The sequence below is a fragment of the Terrapene carolina genome, unplaced genomic scaffold (assembly GCF_002925995.2).
Source record: "Terrapene carolina triunguis isolate 2854851 unplaced genomic scaffold, T_m_triunguis-2.0 Scaffold132, whole genome shotgun sequence".
Classification (NCBI taxonomy): domain Eukaryota; kingdom Metazoa; phylum Chordata; order Testudines; family Emydidae; genus Terrapene; species Terrapene triunguis.
In genome coordinates this window covers 23661484-23682238 of record NW_020664483.1, presented here as the reverse complement: position 1 = coordinate 23682238, position 20755 = coordinate 23661484, and the positions used below count along the sequence as shown (strand labels likewise).

Sequence of the window (20755 nt, the reverse complement as noted above, 5' to 3'; positions counted from 1 at the left end):
GAATGTTGGTAAGCAAGACATTAGAAGTAATTCTTCCACTCTACTCAGCACTGATAAGGCCTCAAAGGGAGTACTGTGTCCAGTTCTGGACACCGCACTTCAGGGGGAAATGTGGACAAATTGGAGAAAGTCCAGAGAAGAGCAACAAAAATTATTAAGGGTCTAGAAAACATTACCTAGAAGGAAAGACTGAAAAAGAGGAAGTTACTCACCTTGTGCAGTAACAAAAGTTCTTTGAGATGTGTCCCCCTATGGGTGCTCCATGGTAGGTGTGCTTGTGTCCTTGCGCTGCTGTTCAGAGAACTTTGGTAGTGTCCGTTAGGCTTGCGCATGCACTGTCTCCCCTCGTGCTGCGCCATGAGGCTAGATGGCACGCGCGGGCTAACCCTCCTCAGTTTCTTCTTTACCACAGTGTCATTAACAAGAACTCTGAAGTAAAGGGGAAGAGGGTGGGTTGTGGAGCACCCGTAGGACACACATCTCAAAAGAACCATTGTTACTGCACAAGGTAACTTCCTCTTCTTCAAGTAATGTCTGTATGGGTGCTCCATGGTAGGTGATGGCATTGGAGGCAGAATCTCCAGTGATAGCATAATGTTGTGCAAAAGTGTGGACTGACGCCCATGTCTCTGCTCTACAGATCTCTGAGATAGGGACATTCTTGAAGAAGGCAATGGATTAGGAGATCAACCTCATGGAGTGTGTATAAATAGAGTCTGGAGGAGTTGTCTAATGCAATTCAAGACCCACGTAGAGAGCTGATATTGCTGAGTCCTTGGATCTTTCCACAATGGAAAGGAAAAGCGTATGGGACTTCCTAAAGGCCTTTGTTCTATCCAGGTACAAAGCCAGGGCTCTCCTGACATTTAAGGTATGTAATATAGCCTCCCTGTTGTCTTGGTGAGGCCTGGGGTAGAAGATCAGAAGGTGAATCAATTGATTCATGTGAAACAGAAAGGTTACCTTAGTGATAAATTTTAGATGCGTCCTGAGTATAACCTTGTCCGGAAAAAATATTGTGTAGGGGGGATGTGCCATCAGAGCTGCTCTCTCTCCTATTCTCCTGGCCGAGGTAATTGCCATCAGGAAGACCATTTCCATTGATAGGTATGTCAGCAAACAGGTGGCCATGGGTTCGAAGGGCAGTCTAGTCAGCCCTTTTGGTACCTGGTTTAGGTCCCCTTGGGAGCAGGAAGTCGAGGTTGTGGGAAAAGGTTCACTATACCCTTGAGGAACCGAGTAGTGGTTGGGTGTGACAGCACTGAGTATCTCTCAATAGGTTGGTGGAAAGCTGTTATGGCTGTTCGGTGAACCCTGAGAGAGCTTAGAGATAGGCCCGATTTCTTTAAGGTCAATGCATAGTCTAAGATACGTGGAAGAGCCACAGATGTTGGGGAGATTTCTGCAGGTAAATGCGTCAAGTCGAGGACTTTCTGCTGTGCAACAGAACCTCTTGTACCTCTCTTGAACAGGAGTTTTTTATGTGTTGGAACCAAGCAGGAGCCATGCCCTGAGGCAGATAATCCCAAGTGGAGATTTATGGTGCATTCTCCGTCCTGCAAGGAGGTCAGTATGGCTAGGAGAGAGATCAGCAAGCATGTCGCAAGCTGTGACAGGTATGGAAACCAGGTGTTTCTGGGCCAGGTAAGAGCAATCAGGATGATGTGGGCTCTGTCTCTTTATTTTCAGCAGGACATTCACAAGTAGGGAAAATGGAGGAAAGGCATAGAGAAGGTCCTTGTCCCAGGGGATGAGGATGGCCTCGCCCAGGGAATGTCGACCCATCCCCGCTCTGGAGCAGTAACATGGGCATTTCTTGTTCAGGTGAGTGGTGAACAGGTCTGTGGACTGTGTCCATCATAAGCTGAATATGTCGTGAAGCACCATCAGGTCTATCCCCCCATCGTGGTTGTGTGGGAATTTGCAACTGAGATTGTCCACTATCAAGTTTTGTGTGCAGACAATGTAACGTTGTGGGAGATGCACCAGTTCCATAGCCTGATCACCTCGGTGCATATGAAGGGTGATCTGACTCCCCCCTGACTATTGTATGTAGGCTATGTTGTCTGTTAGGATCTTCATGTGTGATCCTGTGATCAGCTGGAGGAAATGACTGCAGGCATTCCTTACTGTTCTTAGCTTGAGGAGATTGATGTGAAGGGACATCTCCATGGGTGACCACTTGTGTTGTGAGGCCATTTAGATTTGCAACCCACCAGATCAGTGATGTGTTGATGGTGAGAAGCAATGACGGTGAGGTTTGGGAGAAGGGGATCCCTTTGCAAATGTTGGTTGGGCTCTTCCACCACTCTAGGTGATCCTGGTGGGTGGTGACAGAGATTTGTCCAGCCTGTCCCTGTTTGTAGACCAAGCTGAACCACATTTGGAGGCATCACATGTGAAACCTGGCATGTGGTATCACTGCTGTGCTCACTGCCATGTGCTCCAGGAGTTGGAGGCAGAGTCTGGCTGATATTTGCAGGCTGCTTTGAACAGCGTCTATAAGTGTGGCTAACGAAAGAAATCTGTGCTGAGAAAAGAGTGCTCTGGCCTGTAACGAGTCAAAGTCAGCCCCTATGAATTCCAGGCATTGCACCAGAGTGAGAGCTGAGTTCTGGATTTTGATCTGTACGGCTCAGCTCTGTGAATAAGTGCTTTGGTGACTCGGTGAGCCTCCTGGAGAGATTGGGCTCTGAGGGGACAATCGAGGTGAAGGTAAATCTTTATCCCTTGAGAGCGTGAGTGGCTATCACCCAGAGAACCTTGGTCAATACTCTCAAGGCCAACAATAGCCCGAAGGGGAGCACTCTGTATCCATAGTGGTCTTGTTCCGGGATAAATCTGAGAAATCATCTGTGAGCCGGTAGGATAGAGATGTGAAAGTATGCGCCCTGAAGGTCGAGGACCAAAAACCAGTCTCCCTGTTCCAATGCTGGAATGATTGTCAATAAAGTGACCATTTTGAATTTTTGAGCCTAGACAAACTTGTTGAGAGCTCTGAGGTCTGGTATGGGTCTCCAACCTCTTTATTAGGAAATAAAGAGAGAAGAATCCTCTTCCTTGTAGCTGTTGAGGTACTGGTTCTATGGCTCCTAACTGGAGGAGATTATTGACTTGTCGTTCTAAACTCACGTGAAGGGTCCCTGAAGAGAGACAGGGAAGGGTGTTGTGGAGGGGGTAGGGAGGTGAAATGGATGGAGTACTCAGTTCAAACTATCTCTAGGACTGATCAGTCCAATGTTACATGATTCCAGGCACTGCGGAATACTGCCACTTGGTGGTCAAATGGGTGTGAAGAATTGGTCGGCTGTATCAGTTGGTGGGAGTGGTCCAGCAGCGCCTTAACCCACCTGTCAAAACTGATGTTTGGACATAGAAGGCTGGGACGACAAAGATTGCAAGACAGATAGTTTCTGCTTGGGGAATTTTGCTTTCTTCCTTGGCAGTTCGTATTGTCATTGAGGTTGATATTGGGATGTATATGGTCTATGCTGGGATTGGGTACTAAATTGCCTCTTTTGTCTCAGCATGTAGATACCCAGCAACTGGAATGTAGCCCAGGAATCCTTCAGGGTATGAAGGGAAGCATCAATCTTCTCCACAAAGAGCTTTGTGACCTCAAAGGGGAGGTCCTCAACAGTAGACTGCCAGGAAACCTGACAGATAGAGCCATGATGCTCATCACATCACCACCGCCACGGAAATTAAGCTAGCTGCTTTGTCAGCAACGTTGAGGGCAAATTGCAGCGTTGTCCATGCCACTACTTGTCCCTCCTGTATAATGGCCTTAACTTGGGGTACGTCTACACTACCCACCGGATCGGCGGGTAGCGATCGATCTATTGAAGATCGATTTATCGCGTGTAGTGTAGACACGATAAATCAATCCCCGATCGCTCTCCCGTCGACTGCTGAACTCCAGCAGTGCAAGAGGCAGAAGCAAAGTCGATGGGGAAGACGAGGCCGTTGCTCAAGTGCCGCGAGGACGCGAAGCAAGTAATTTTAATTTGATCTAAGATACGTTGACTTCAGCTACGCTATTCTCATAGCTGAAGTTGCATATCTTAGATCGATCCTCCCCCGCCCCCCAGTGTAGACCAGGCCTTGGTCACGATGTGACTCTGGCACCCGGTCAATAAAGTCATTCCAGGCCCCGCCCCGCCGCCCCCCTCCAGGCGCCGCCCCAAGCATATGCTTGGTGGGCTGGTGCCTGGAGCCGGCCCTAGTCATTCAACTTTGAATAGTTAATATAATCGTATTTCACTGTGAGGGCCTGATAGTTGGTGATACGGAATTGGAATATAGCCAAGGAGTACACCTTCCTACAAAAAAGGTCCATGCGCTTTCAATCCCAGTTTTGTGGAGTAGCCCTCGACTCATGTCGTCAGCCGCATGATTTGACGGCATCCACCACAATGGAGTTGGGGGGTAAGTCGAAGAAGAGGAATTCAGATTCCTTCGTGGGGACATAGTACTTTTTGTCCACTCGCTTGCAGGTCGCACATACTGTCACTGGGATATGCCATATAGTTCTCGCTGGGTCTAAGATAGTCAGTCTCATTAATCAGGAGGGCAATCTTGGAGGAGGACGAGGAGTGGGGGATGTCAAAGAGCTGATGTCAAAGAGCTTGACTTCCTTCAATGGTATCTTGAGGGTGTCCACCACCTTCTTTGCCAGATGCTGGAAGAGATGAAAGTCATCTGCCAGATATGGTGGTGAAGGCATAATGGTCTGGAAAAGAGGAAGACCTCAGGTGACCTCAGGGTCACCTCTTCCTCGGCATCACCCTCCTGTTTCTCCATGATGTCTTGTGGAGGTTCCAAAGCTCTGGAAGCTGTGGCTGAAGGGGTATGCCTTGAGGGTTCCCGGGCGAGGCTCAAAGCTTGAGAGGCATGTTGGCGGTATGCTTCCCGTGAGTCCCAATAAGATCACGGGGGTGATGGTGGCATAGAGCGTGGTGGCAGTGCCTATGGGTGGTTGTATCATGATGTCGGTGGTGGGGACATCTGCGGGGATGGGCCTTTCTGGTACTGAGCACCATATGGAGCCTGAGAAGAGTACTGGGATGTTCTTTCCTCCAGCTCGCTGTCTGAACTTTCGCTGGAGAGTGGGGGAGTGAGGCCTGGCAGCGGTGACGATTCCCATGCCAAGCGGAGGCTCAGTGCGGAGGTCGCAGTACCAAGAAGCGGGGATCCCGGTACATCGGATATATGGAGGTTGCTGGACTGGCAGAATTCCATTGGTACTGACTGCCCCAGTGTCAGGTGTCAAAGGCGGATGGGGGTCTTGTCCATACCACTTGCTCTGGTGCTGGGTGAGGCATCGATGATAGTACCGATGATGATTCACGTATTGAGGGTGCCTTTTTAGTGGAGTGCTTACTCCTGTCTCTCGGTGCCGATGACTCAGAGCCTGTGCCCATCAGGTCCGTGGGCATGTCAACAGTACCGAATGCTGTTGGTCTCTGTGAGCCATGAGTGCTGGACTGAGATGGTCTTGGTGCCGAAGCTACCGAGCGAGATGGAGATTGCCTATGGAGATCTCAGGGCGCACTTTTGGGGACTTCCCGCTCTCCTCTAAGATGACTTCCGAGAGGGGTCAGCAGTCTGTTTCTTCAATCCATAGCCCTTAGACGGCTGTGGAGAAGATTCATGTCTGTCCAGGGACTTGCGGCGCAAGTTCCGCACGGGTCTGAGAGCAGCCTCCATTAAAATAATCTTCTGCCTGAGCAGTCTGTCCTTATGGGAATGTGGCCAGATTTGCTGGCAGAGACTACACTTTTTTCTGGATATGGCCCTCCCTAAGGCGACAAATGCACTTAAAAGTGCTTGTCTGCAATCGGAATTGCCTCCTTGCAAGTGAGGCACTTCTTGAAACCTGGTGAACTGGGTATGCCCACTGGAGGCGTGGGGGGGGGGAGGATCCCTAGAGGGGGAAAAAAAGCAGGAAAATGGAGGTTTGGGGGGGAGTTTTGTTTTGTTTTTATTTTGGGGGGGATACAATAAGAGGGTAAAGAACAATAAACTATAATATACTAACAAAATAACTATATAAAAGTGCATAAAGCAAAATCCATCTCTAGCAAGGGGCAGTTAAGAAGTAACTGAGGAGGCTTAGCCCGTGTGTGCTGGCTAGCCTCTTGGTTCAGCATGAGGGGAAACAGACAGCGCATGTGTGGGCCTAATGGACACTACTACTGAAGTTCTATGATCAGCAGTGCAGGGACACAAACACACCTACCATGGAGATCCATAGGGACACTACTCGAAGAAAAAATTGGGTTTGTTTAGTTTGGGAAGAGAAGTCTTGGGGGCACATGATAACAGTCTTCTACTACATAAAAGGTTGTCACAAAGAGGAGGGTGATAAATTATTCTCCATATCCACTGAGGACAGCACAAAAAGTAATCTCCTTTGCTGCAATTTAAGCCCATTCAAGGTTAGACATCAGGAAAAGCTTCCTAACTGTAAGGATAGTTAAACACTGGAACAAATTACTTATGGTATCTCAGTCATTGGAGGTTTTTAAGAACAGCAGGGATGGCCAAACGTACCGACCCTCTGAGCAACATATCACAATCTTCAGAAGTTCTAGAGCTGGGGCTGAAGCCCCAAGACACCCTCCCACACACACACTTCATTCTGCCAGAGGCAATGCGTGGGGGGAGGCATGTGGTATCACATGCCGCTCCCCCCAGATTTTTGCCAGGGTTTTCTGGCTAGGTCACATGGTGCTGCCGGATCCAGCAGCTGCTGGATCCGGCAACTTGGGAGCTGCGGCGGCGGGGAGAGGCAGCAGCAAACAACTGGGAGCGGCAGGAAGAGCTGCTGCCTCTCCCCGTAAAGCTAAAGCAGCAGCTCCTCCCTGCAACTCCCAGGTGTTTGCCACTGCCTCTCCACACGAAGCTAACACCTGGGAGCTGCAGGGAGGGGCCACTGATGATAAGAGGTAGGGCATAATTCAAGCTGTTGGGGTGCCAAACCTTTAAATTATGCCCCCTCACTCTCAGCAGGCACCAGTTGTCTCTGGCAGAAGCCCCTACCCCCACCACCGGGCAGAAGCCCCGAGCTCCCGCCTCCCCCCAGTCTGGTAGACAGAGAATGGGGAAGGCGTGGGGGGCTCCGCGAGCCGTACTTTAACTGTAAAAGAGTTTGCTGCAGTTTGGCCACCCCTGGGTTGGACAAATACCTCTCAGGAATGGTCTAGATAATACTTACTCCTGCCTCAGTGCAGGGGACTGGAGTATATGATCTATCAAGATCCCATCAAGACCTACACTACTATGATTCTGTGATGGAAAAAATTATTCAGTACGAAAAAAAATGTTTTTATTAAAGTACCACCTTTAATAAGAAATGTGATTTACGCTCATTTGTATAAAATAAAGCCTTCTCAACTAACGTTCTCTAATGCAATCCATTAATGCGAATGTCAAATAGATTTCCCTTGTTTTTGACTAAATAAAATTATTCTTTCCTTAATACTCCAGAACAGCAAAAATGAAAATCACTTGGACATCAGGTAGTACAAAAGTAACAAATACCTCTTGAATGTGGGCAGCAACAGCTGCTCTTGTATCAAAATCTAAACCTTGGATTCTTTCAATGAATTCTTCTTTTTTCTGACACTAAAAGAAATACATTAACCACAATTATTTATCATACCTCCTTAGTATATTCTGAGAGCTGAAAGCTGATGATAAAATAATTATCAGTTGTCCAATCCCCTAACTGGCTAGTACAGATTGAATGTAATTATAGCAAAACATTGTAGTTTGTGCTTGACTTTTAATATTAGTGAACTGAGACAATATTCACTTTGAAAAAAGTTGATGAAGGGGGCTTCTTAAAATTTGCATATTTCTTGCTCAGAGTCTATGATGATGTTTACTTCATAAATATTTCCTACCTTTTTTTTAGTACTCAAACAGCCAATCATATACTGAGCAAATCTCCCCAAACTGCTTTTTACACTATTCAATTGAAACCAGCTGTACAGTATACTCTACTTTTCTAACTAACTTTCACCCAATCAAAAATAGTGCATTTAGAAAAGTATAGTATACTTTTAAAAAAACCCACAACTTTCATGGATAAACTGGTCACTAATTTAATGAGCTATCGTATGTATGATCTTTAATCAAATAAGATTGTTGCAAGCTAATCATGTTATTGGCCCTGATCCTGACAAAAAGACTTAGATACCATTTTAGCTTTACATAGACAAGTAGTCCCATTGAAGTTAAGGTATTTTCAGATCAGGAGACATGGATCATGTGATGATGTTTTCTAATAATTTTATTTTCACTAGGTCAGCGTAGATTTAATTTAATCTGATTGAGGGGGATCAGCAACGTTGAAGAAAGATTTATATGCACATGAATAGTGCAACTAACCATATACATACAGATCAGCAGGTGCACAAGTCATTGCTGGATCGGAGCCACAGTGAATAAATTTTACTCAACTGAGCCCTCTCAGGCTAAATTCAATCTACACTAGCCTTTTGGTATAATAAACATAAAATTTAGGGCTGTCGATTAATCGCAGTTAACTCACACAATTAATATAAAAAAATTAATCACGATTAATCACAGTTTTAATCGCATTGTTAAACAATAGAATCCCAAATGAAATTAAATATTTTTGATGTTTTTCTACATTTTCAAATATATTGACTTCAATTACAACACAGCATACAAAGTGTACAGTGCTCACTTTATATTATTTTTTATCACAAATATTTGCACTATAAAAAAGATAAACAAAAGAAATAGTATGTTAGGATATAGATATTCAGGCCTGTCTGTAAAGGCCTATACTTTAGGAATTTAGGTATATGTTTATCATTTAGCTAGTTATAGAGGTATAAAAGAAAGAATCAAAATCACTGTCTGCCTGTGTAAGGGCCTTCTCTCACTGTGACAGTCTGAGACCCTGTTCCTACGCTAAGGCCTTTGGCTAAGCAGTGGGAGCAGCCATAAGCTGGAAAGCGTACAAAAGCTTGCTGCAAGTTCACCCCAATAAACATCGAATTGTTTGCACCTTCGGACTTTGGGTATTGTTGCTCTCTGTTCACGCGAGAAGAACCAGGGAAGTGGGAAGGTGAAGGAATAAGCCCTCTAACATCTTGGTGCCGTGACTCGGATACATGGCATCAAATAGGCGAGTGGCAGCCTGTAAATCCCCCTCCCCAACAGTCCACGCAGCTGCTTGGAGGGGGTATGGCGAACACTCGTGATGGTAGTTGCGGGTTCTGGAAAGCTGGGATAACGGATTTTTTGAACAAATGGATAAGGAAGAATCAGGGACCATACCAGGTGCATGGGTCCACCCGAGATGAGATTGAGAAGGAGATGGGGGAGGTTTTGGGAGACCCAAGGGAAAGGAGTGTAGGAAAAAGGGAATGGTATTATTAGGTTTCTGCGCTGGAATGGCATACTGGGTAAAAAGGGAAGCCGATCTCCTCCAACACATTGAGGATTCGGAGGGGACTGTGGATCAGAACAGATTTTAACAGAAAAATCCGTGTTAGCGGTAGAGGTGGTGGATTTGAAGGCACGGGATACTGACGGACAGAGGAGTCTTGTGAGGCAATCTGGCGAGAGAGGGACGAACTGCTGGGGAGAGTAGGAGACTTAGAGGAGGAATTGTATCAATGTAAACATGGGGGCAATGAACTTGGGGACCCCAAACCATCCACCCCACTAATGGAACTGAAGGAGACACCTCCACCACCCTACCCTGAAAATACACTGTACCCACCACTGCCAGTGGACATTGTAAGCCGGCGATCCACAGTTACAGCCCCTGAGAAAGAGAGACTACCCCAGAGGAACTGCAGGAGGCAGGAATTAAGGCCCCCATTGCAGGGTGGGGGAACCAGGCTCCACAAGTAGTAGAACAGGCAGAAATCCGCCCCTTGTCCCTGAAGGACCAGGAGGCAGTACTGGGCCATTTGAGAAAGATACCCCAAGATGATTGGGATCAGTTTGTGCTGTGGCTAGTGGAGGTGGGCAGGGAGATGGAGGGTCTAACTCGTGAGGACCAGGTGATCATATGGCGTAGTCTTTTGGGACAGGGACCCTGGGAATCGATGAGGCAGGACTGGCACACCCATTTCTAATCCCCAGACAGGTGGCAAAACAATTGTTTGGGGTGTACTCTCATACTGCGGGGATGAATAAAATGAAGCGAATCCCTGGGGAAACAGGACGGGATACACTTAATCGCATACAGGCATGGGCATGGTGCTGGGTGCATCCCTTGGAGGGTCCATGGGTGATACCCCAGACAGGGGCACCAGGACCTGGTGGGAATGTGGAATTGCTGGTGTGACAAAGTTCCTCCTCTATCTTGGTGGGTCCTGCGCTTATTGGCGGATTTTCTTGCCTCAGAGATTCACCATGTGGGTTGGGGAACAGCCCAGAGACCTTCCCCTCTGGGAGAACCCACAGTCCAGGTCAATTGGGAGGTTTGGGGGGAACCCGGGCCCGCCCTCTACTCCGGGTTCCAGCCCAGGGCCCTGTGGACTGCAGCTGTCTATAGTGCCCCTGTAACAGTTGAATGACAGCTACAACTCCCTGGGCTACTTCCCCATGGCCTCCGCCAAACACCTTCCTTATTCTCACCACAGGACCTTCCTCCTGGTGTCTGATAACGCTTGTGCTCCTCAGTCCTCCAACAGCACACCCTCTCACTCTCAGCTCCTTGCGCCTCTTGCTCCCAGCTCCTCACACTCGCACCACAAACTGAAGTGAGATCCTTTTTAAAACCCAGGTGCCCTGATTAGCCTGCCTTAATTGATTCTAGCAGCTTCTTCTTAATTGGCTCCAGGTGTCCTAATTAGCCTGCCTGCCTTAACTGGTTCTAGCAGGTTCCTGATTACTCTAGTGCAGCCCCTGCTCTGGTCACTCAGGGAACAGAAAATTACTCATCCAGTGACCAGTATATTTGCCCTCTACCAGACTCCTGTACCCCACTGGTCTGGGTCTGTCACACTGGAGAAATGGTTGGAGCTGAGCGATCCGCAGTTCGTGGGGCATTTAAGATTCCAGCACCCTGAACTTGCTCCCCATCAGCTACCCCAGTTTCTGGGACATGCAGATGTGTGGAGGCAGATGCATTGGGGGAGAGCCAGTCCATGTTATTACTGCAGGGGATCAGTACAAGATGGAAAGGGGTGGGTCAGCCCGGAGGGGAGGATGTAGAGGGAGAGTTTGTAGCTTTGGGGAAGTAGTCAGGAACGAGTGGGCAGCTATAGAGCAACAGATCCAGACACTGCAAGCTAAACTGACTACCCAGGATCTTACCGGATGACACCAGGGGACTGGGACTGCCTGAAATGTCAGGCACACAATTTTGCTTAGAGACAGGAATGTGTTCGGTGCCAGGACCCCTGGTCCCCCTGCAAACCAGTGGGAGGGACAGAGGTGGGTGCTGCAACTTAAGGGCACCCTGGGAGGCATCCTATCCAGGTTTTCAGTTTAGGACGGGACGCATCTGGTCGCCCCACGCTCCAGGGGGCAATCGAAGGGAGTCCCATGAGGGATTTTTTAATAGACACCGGGCAGCCGTCAGCTTAACCACATGGGGGCAAGGGAGGGCCTCAGAAGGAACTGAGACAATTGTAGGGGCAACGGGAGGGGAGACACAGTTAACCCTGAGGCGGGGACAGATCAAAGGAATCTGGGGGGAGGGGAGATTCTGTGGGGTCGTAATTATATGTTTAATCTGTTGGGGGCTGGAGATTTACACAAACTGGGACTTCTACTGGATTTAGCCAATTGGGTGTGTTTACTGGGGCAGACGCAGGACAGTCAGGGCTATACCGTTCCTATGGGGATAGCCACTATGACCATTAAAGCGGCACATGCCCTCCCACCACCCCCGGCAGGGTGAGGAACACATTCCTGTGTGGGCTAAGGATAACCTGGATTGTGGTAGGGGCAGCATGAAAGTACTGCTAGAGGGAGGGGACCCTCGCCCACAGAAACAATATCCTATTCCTCGGGAGGCATTGGCACAGGTGGGGGCAACTATTGGGGAATTGGAACAGAGGGGATTGATTAGAGCGGTTGCATCCCCTTGTAATGCTGCTGTGGCCAGTGAGAAAGCCAAACGGTACCTGGCGCCTTACTGTGAATTACAGGGCACTAAATGCTCTGGCCAATTCACCAGCCTCAGTAGTGGTAGCGTACCCTGAAATGCTAGCCCGTATTGGACCCCAATTCTGAATTTTCACTGTTTTGGACATAGCTAATGGGTTTTGGTCTCTGCCACAAGCTACCTCGTGTCAGTATAAAACTGCATTCACACAGAAGGGCAGACAATTCTGCTGGACAGTCCTAGCCCAGGGATATCGGGACTCCCCTGCAATTTTTCACAGATATACGAGACAAGCTCTGGAAGGGGTGGATTCAGCAAGGTGCATACAATATGGAGACGACCTGTTAAGAACGTAAGAATGGCCATACTGGGTCAGACCAAAGGTCCAGCAAGCCCAGTATCCTGTCTACCGACAGTGGCCAATGCCAGGTGTTCCAGAGGGAGTGAATGATCAAGTGATCTCTCTCCTGCCATCCATCTCCATCCTCTGACAAACAGAGGCTAGGGACACCATTCCTTACCCATCCTGGCTAATAGCCATTAATGGACTTAACCTCCATGAATTTATCTAGTTCTCTTTTAAACCCTGTTATAGTCCTAGCCTTCACAACCTCCTCAGGCAAGGAGTTCCACAGATTGACTGTACGCTGTGTGAAGAACTTCCTTTTATTTGTTTTAAACCTGCTGCCCATTAATTTCATTTGGTGGCCCCTAGTTTCATATTATGGGAAAAAGTAAATAACTTTTTCTTATTCACTTTCTCCACACCACTCATGATTTTATATACCTCTATCGTATCCCCCCCTTACTCTACTCTTTTCCAAGCTGAAAAGTCCTAGCCTCTTTAATCTCTCTTCATATGGGACCCATTCCAAACCCATAATCATTTTAGCTGCCCTTCTCTGAACATTTTCTAATGCCAGTATATCTTTTTTGAGATGAGGAGACCACATCTGTACACAATAGTCAAGAAGTGGGCGTACCATGGATTTATAGAAGGGCAATAAGATATTCTCCATCTTATTCTCTATCCCTTTTTTAACGATTCCTAACATCCTGTTTGCTTTTTTGACTGCCGCTGCATACTGCGTAGACGTCTTCAGAGAACTATCCAAGATGAGTCCAAAATCTCTTTCCTGATTAGTTGTAGCTAAATTAGCCCCCATCATATTGTATGTATAGTTGGGATTATTTTTTCCAATGTACATTACTTTACATTTATCCACATTAAATTTCATTTGCCATTTTGTTGCCCAACCACTTAGTTTTGTGAGATCTTTTTGCTAATGTCAGAGACAGAGGAGGAAAACAGGAAACTAACCGAGCAGGTCCTGCAAGCTTTAGCAAGAGCAGGGTTGAAGGTCAATGGGAAAAAGGCTCAGATGGGACAGACAAGTGTGACCTACTTAGGAGTGGAAGTGTCCCAGATGGGAAGGGAAATCGATAAGGGACAGGTACCATTGATTCAGTCCCTGCCACTGCCTACGGATGTTAAAAGTCTGCAAAGTTTTCTGGGCCTAACTGGATTTTGTAGGGATTTTGTGGCCAATTATGCAGAAATAGCCCAGCCTCTATTTGACCTAACCCAAGCCTCAACTTGGGAGTGGTCAGAAGAGTGTACTGAGGCAGTGAGAGTACTAAAGGAAAACCTGACCAGTGCTCCAGTGCTGGCCTCCCCAGATGGGGATAACTCTTATCTGTACCCTTTGGTATTTAACACTACCATTGGTTGTGCATTAACACAGGAGTATGGAGCAAAGTACTGACCTGTGGCCTTTTCCTCTCGACTTTTGAGTGCTGTGGAACTGAAGTATGGATGAAAAGGTGCTGTTGTGCACCTACTGGCGGGTAGGGAAATTCGAATACCTCACAGGAATGCAGAAAGTAATAGCCCAATCTCATCATGACCCCCTGCGGCTGTTAAACATGCATACTATCTTACAGGGACAAGTGAGTGGGTAGCGTCTTGCCAAATGGTTGCTGGCTGTACAAGGAACCCATAGTCTGGGTAGCCGGATTACATCTGGCTGGCACCCCAAACCAATGTGAAGCCAGCCCAGGTAAAACTCAACATCAGGTGTTTCGGGCAGCTAACCCCCATCTGGTAATGGAGGGGACACTGGTATGGTTTTTGGATGGAAGTTGTAGGTATTGGGGGGGATGGAAAACTGCAGGCTTAGCTGTTGTGGGAATCAAGAAATGAGACAGTCAGCACCATTGGTTTCTCACTAGAAGCAAGGTCAGCTCAGGAGGTAGAACTGGCAGCCTTGCTAACAGCTTTAAATGAAGTGGATCCCAAATCTGAGCCAGAATGTTGGGTAGTGGTAGATTCAGATTATGTATTTTGTGGGGTCACATTAATGCTGAGATGGTGGGCGGATAATCATTTCAGGGCAACAGACGGCTCCACAATCAAGCATGCTAACTGGTGGAAGCAAGTGAAGGAGCTCAGTCACTGTTTTACATGGTTCAATGTGGTAAAGGTAAAGGCATACAAAAAACCAGGACAAAGGGATTAATTTGGCCGATGCAGAGGCCAAGCGGGCTGCAACAGATGCACCCCCATGGCCCTGGGAGCCAGAAAAGAGTGTGCCTGTAGCAGTAATAACAAAAAGTGGGGTGGATACAGAATAAGAGGGTGAATTCGAGAGTTGCAAGAATCTGACCCAGGACTGGAAGGCATCATGAAACTTGGGGACAGGCATGTGCCAAAGGTGGAATTAATGGAAGGGATTTGGTGTGTCTTAACAGCTGAGGGACCAGTAATGCTGTGCCCTCAGGGAAGTCGGGCGGCTTTCTTAAGCTGGGTGCATGGGAGCTTGGCAGGGGGACACCCCGGGTTTGAGGAGGCACTGGGAACTTTAAAAAGGTTGTGCTGGTGGCCAGGAATGGCAGCTGATTTTAAATCACACCTGGAACGTTGTTTGGACTGTGCCAGGCACAACCCACCTCACAAGGTGCTAAGAGGAAAATTAATGAGACAAGCCCCAAGGGGACCTTGGGAAAGAATACAAATTGAATACACAGGACCCCTACCACCAGATCACAGAAAAAACTGATTCATGTTGATGGTAGTGGATGCTTTCAGCAGGTGGGTAGAAGCTTTCCCCACAAAGTATCAAACTGCCCGGATAACTGCTGAAATACTGGTAAACAAGGTATTCACTCGCTGGGGGGTCCCAAAGGTGATTGACTCAGACCAAGGAGCTGCTTTCTGGTCAGATCTGTTAGGGAAGCTCTCAGTCCTCACTGGAATCATTTTCCATATTGCTTATCACCCACAGGCTGCGGGGCAGGTGGAACACATGAACCGCCCCATTAAAAATGAGCTAAGGGAGTGGAAATGGGAGGAAAAAACTGGTCACAGTTACTTTGTCTTAATGAGAATAAGGGCCTGAGAATCAAAGGGCACAGGATTTTCTCCATATGAGGCTCTCATGGGAAGTACCTGGAGAAGTCACTACACACGGCTTAACACAAGAATGGATTTTAACTCTAATCGACCATGTAAAACAGGTACAGCAGGTGGTGGCCTGGTGAGACAAGCAAGGAGCAGCAAGAGTCAAAGCATGGTATGACCTGCCCAGAGAGCGTGATCTACCCATGGTGGGAGATCTAGTGATGTACAAGATTTCAGGTCAACACCATGCTTCTAAATGGACCCCTATCTTGTTCTTGACCAATTAGGGCCCAGTCTGCTATTATTGGGTACAGAGAATGAAGGACAGGAGCGGGTTCACTGCACACAAATAAAAAGGTACAAACAGGGGACTGGGAAAGAGGATGTGTAAATTTTGTTGTGTGTGTATTACAGGGTAATTCAAAAAGGAGAAAAGGATGAAAATTCCCAGGCCCTGGATGGAACAATTACTAGTGCTAATCACAATTATCACATTTACAAATTCTATTCAGATCCCACAATGTGAAGTGTCAAAAGGAGGCAACACATGCAGCCTGTGGTAATAAAGCTAATGAAGACTATGAGAATCTCACCATAGAAAGATGTACCACTAATACTCCAACAGGAATTTGGCAGTGTCAGTATATGGTTTATGGATTAGATGGGGGAATCCCAACCTGGTGGAGAACATCAAATTTATCAGGAAATATTGCATGGTACTCCCTAGGTGCTGCCATGATTAACAATATTGGAAAACACAGTTACGCAGCTATGTGGTTTGTTACAGAGGGTCCAAAGAATATAACCCTCTCGTTTCCTGAAGCAAATGAACCCTCTTGGGAAAATAGGGTGCCACATTTAGGGTGTGGAAGATAATCCCCAAAGGTGTGATTGTTATGTACATATTACATTGAGTGTAAAATCCCTTTGGACGCTGCGTGTATGATGAGTTAACCATTTTACAGAATGTAACCCTACAGGTGATATGGATGGCAAGTTGAAGAATCCAAATTTAAAGTGGCCACAGCCTGGAGCCGAGAATATTCCCCGACGAGCAAATGTATGGGAGCCATTGTCGGAGCGGATGCAGCCAGCACTTTTTAACATGTAACTCTATTACATGGGTGGTACGCCCCAAGGAATGGTGGGTGGACCAAATTCATCCTAATTGTAGTATGTACATAAAAAGATTGAAACAACAATTCAATTGGTGGGTGAGGGGACACACCTGGAATCGTCGTCGGAAAAAGGGATTGTGGGCAGCAGGGAACACTATGCTGGGTACATGGAATCTGGGGGACGAGTGGGTAACCAAACAATTAGTAAGCCAAAATGTGAAATTTCAACAACAAATTAATGGCACAGGAACTATCAGCAGTTGCCACAGGGTGGAGGACAGCAGTAAACTTGCGGTTAACTCATTGGGCAGGGGACCTGGTGACATTATGGCTTCAGAAGATTTACATGGGGAGAAGTGTGTGTAGGTATTCAAAATGCTCAGTTAATAATGTTAATGGATATTATGAAAGATGCTTGGTCAGAACAAAGGTCTTCAGTATTAAATTGGGAGGCTAGCCCATATTTATCCACAATTGCAAAAACATACCCTTCTACCTGGAAAATAACATCCCCGACCTATGGGGAGAGTTCTTGTGTAATTGTTACTATGATACCGTGAGAAGGAAATGCAAATAAGGTGGTCCCCTTGAACCCTATGGAAGAGCAGGATCAATGGCTTATTGCAAAGGGGGGGCATTTAGGGGTAATGTATTTGGGGTACAGTGTATTCTGTTGGGAATATATGCAATCCTGCAATATAACACTAGGAGGCAAAATCCTTCCAGTATATGACCAAATTATGAACTTTTATATACTGCCACCTGGACTATGGTGCACCAATGGATCAGTGGACTTAATCGTTGTAAACAATCGAACCAGCATCTACTACCCCATGCCGTACCAAGTAGTTGAATTGGTTTGGACAATACCAAATTTCACTGTGGATATTCAATGGACACACAATATGGACAAGAGTACACAAAGATTACAAGAGCAACTTGCTGCAAGCGCCAACAGTTGGACACACTTACAACACACACACCAGGATGGCGCTGACAAAATTTTAACCCTATCAAAGGAAGCAAAGCAGGGTTTTTTGTGGTGGCCAGGATATTGGACCATAATGCAGTAGTCAGGACTCTCGGTGTTGCTATGGATTATCATAACAGCTGGTGTATTGTTAACTTTATTTGTGTTACCTTGCATATGGAAATGATCAAGGGGGGCACAACCCCCTAGAAAACAGCCACTAATTATAACCCATAAGTAATGTAGTAAGCCCTCCCCCCCCCAGTGTACTAGACAACCCAGACCCAACCTTCTTGAGCCCACTATAATGGGAAGTCTGGAACACTAATTGGAATAGTGACCTAAGCCCAGAGGTAAGTGGGGGAGTGAGATACTGGGAGGAAACACAAGGAGGAGAGTACAAGACGGGAAGCCTCCTGATTCATATTGAGAAAGTAGGGCAATCGGCTAGTTATCTTAGATGCATGTACACAAATGCAAGAAGCCTGGGAAACAAGCAGGAAGAATTGGAAGTCCTGGCACAATCAAGGAACTGTTCAGGAAGGACAGGTATGGGAGGAAAGGTGGAGGAGTTGCATTGTATGTAAGAGAGTGATATGACTGCTCAGAGCTCCAGTTTGAAACTGGAGAAAAGCCTGTTAAGAGTCTTTGGGTTAAATGTAGAGGCAAAAGCAACAAGGGTGATGTCGTGGTGGGCGTGTGCCATAGACCACCGGATCAGAAGATGAGGTAGACGAGGCTTTCTTCGGACAACTAACCAAAGTTTCCAGATCACAGGCCCTGGTTCTAATGGGGAACTTCTATCAACCTGACATCTGCTGGGGGAGCAATACAGCAATGCACAGACAATCCAGCAAGTTTTTGGAGAGTGTTGGCGACAACTTCCTGGTACAAGTGCTGGAGGAACTGACTAGGAGCCATGCTCTTCTTGACCTGCTGATTACAAACTGGGAAGAATTGGTGGGGGAAGTAGAAGTGGGTGGCAACCTAGGCAGCAGTGACCATGAGATGGTTGAGTTCAGGATCCTGACAAAAGGAAGAAAGGAGAGTAGCAAAATACGGACCTTGAACTTCAGAAAAGCAGACTTTGACTCCCTTAGGGAACTGATGGGCAGGATCCTCTGGGAGGCTAATCTGAGGGGGTAAGGAGTCCAGGAGAGTTGGCTGTATTTTAAAGAAGCCTTATTGAGGGCGCAGGAACAAACCATCCCGAAGTGCAGAAAGAATGGCAAATATGGCAGGCGACCAGCTTGGCTTAACAGTGAAATCTTCTGTGAGCTTAAACTCAAAAAAGAAGCTTACAAGAAGTGGCAATTTGGACCGATGACTAGGGATCTGATCTGATCTGATGCGCCGTCTTCGACTGCACCTTCAAAAGGCCAGTTTAGGGCCAGAGGGCGGTTTGGGCTGGCCTTGATTAGCGAAGGGGAGTTGCCTTCTCCTGCTGCTCCGGTTCCTCCTCTGAGAATTGTCCTGGCAGTTCTGCTGCTGGAACCTTTGAGGAGGTTGTGGGCGGAAGTGTCTCTGCTGTGTGGTGGGGGTATGCAAGCCCAAGGATCTGAGGGTAGCTCGGGAATCTTTTACGCTGTGGACCCGTTTGTCCGTCTTCTCTGAAAACAGAGTCTCACCTTCAAACGGGAGGTCCTGAATTGTTTGTTGGACCTCGTAGGGCAACCCTGAGACTTGCAACCAGGCCCACCGCTGCATAGCCACCCCTGTCACCATCACTCTTGTGGCAACGTCTGCAGCGTCTAAAGCTGCCTGCAATGAAGCCCAGGAGACTAATTTCCCTTCTTCCACCAAGGCGGTGAACTCTGACCGAGAGTCCGAAGGGACGAGCTCCATGAACTTCGCCATTGCTGCACAGGTGTTATAAAAGTACCTGCTCACAATGGCCTTTTGGTTAGCAATATGGAGTTGCAAACCACCAGTGGAGTAGACCTTTCTACCCACGAGGTCTAGGCGTTTAGCATCCCTATTCTTTGGAGAAGGACCCTGGAAACCCTGTCTCTCCAGCTGGTTAGCCGCATCGACCACTAGCGAATCCAGAGGCGGGTAGGAGTACAGATGCTTAAAGCCTCTGGAGGGCATGAAATACCGCCACTCATTACGTTTGGCAGTGGGTGGCAGGGATGCTGGCGTCTGCCACAGGGTCTTAGTTGTGTCCACAACCGTCCTTACGAAGGCCAACGCTACCCGTGAAGGTCCCAAGGGTGCTAGGATGTCCACCATGGGATCTGTGTCCTCTACCACCTCCTCGGCCTTGATGCCCAGACCTTGGGCAGCCCTGCAGAGCAACTACTGTAGGACTCTGTTATCCTCTAACGCAGGAGCTATGGCCGTCCCTGCCAACGCTTCGTCCGGTGATGAGGAGGAGGAATCATGTGTCGATAATGGAAGCTCCCTACCGTCTGCCCCGGAGAGGTCACGTGACTCCCAGGACAGCGTTGGCGGAAGTCGTGCCGATGACAGTGCCGGGGCCATAGGCATCGTAGCAGGCGTCAATATCGGCATCAGTCTCACCGGAGGAAGCTGAATCGGCACGCTCACATGAGCTGCCAGGGTCGGGGGGCCCGATGCCAACATCGGTACCGGGGCCGTAGGTGCCTGCATCAAGGTCGACATCAACAACAATGCAGGCATGGGAGACAGGTGCGTTGACGCCGTGAAGGCCGGTGCTGAAATTGGAGCTGAGCAAGGTGCCAGAGTTGACGGCGGGGCCGGAGGCAAAGATGTCGGGACCGTAGGCGCCAGGGGCAGAGGCACAGCGGAAGGTGGTACGAAAATGGTGGAGGCCACTGAAGATACCGCTGAGCGTGGGCCCTGGGTTCCTCCCTGACCCTGGTGATAAGCCCAGGGGGTCCAGAAGGGCCACTGAGGCGGATTCTGCCACTGCGAAGGCCACGCCTGATGTTCCCTTCTGTCTCTGCCCAACCTTGCTCTACGGCTTCTGCTCCTACTCGAGCAACAGGAGTTGGGCAATGACTCCGAGGTCTCAGACACTGAAGATCACGGAGGAGCCGATCCTTGATGTCTTGAATGTCGAGAGCTCGGGGAGCGGGAAGGCTCTCTGTCGGAGCGGTTAAGCGCCAATGGACAAGGAGAAGGGGAGCACCTCGACATCATAGCCAGCTTCCCTTTAGAGTGCACCAGAGGAT

General features: G+C 47.9%; 1 protein-coding gene across 7 annotated transcripts in view; it reads right to left on the bottom strand.

Moving 5' to 3' along the window:
- The window catches only part of CCDC88A (coiled-coil domain containing 88A), a 367236-nt gene that overhangs the window by 225384 nt on the left and 121097 nt on the right, over positions 1–20755 (bottom strand). For all 7 annotated transcript variants that reach the window (XR_002908971.3, XM_024215537.3, XM_024215545.3 and 4 more), the window contains one exon: positions 7546–7629. Coding sequence is in view for 6 of the 7 variants with exons in the window: in XM_024215537.3 (XP_024071305.2) it covers positions 7546–7629 (84 nt within the window). In the remaining variant the exon portion in view is untranslated. The remainder of the gene's footprint in view (positions 1–7545; positions 7630–20755) is intronic.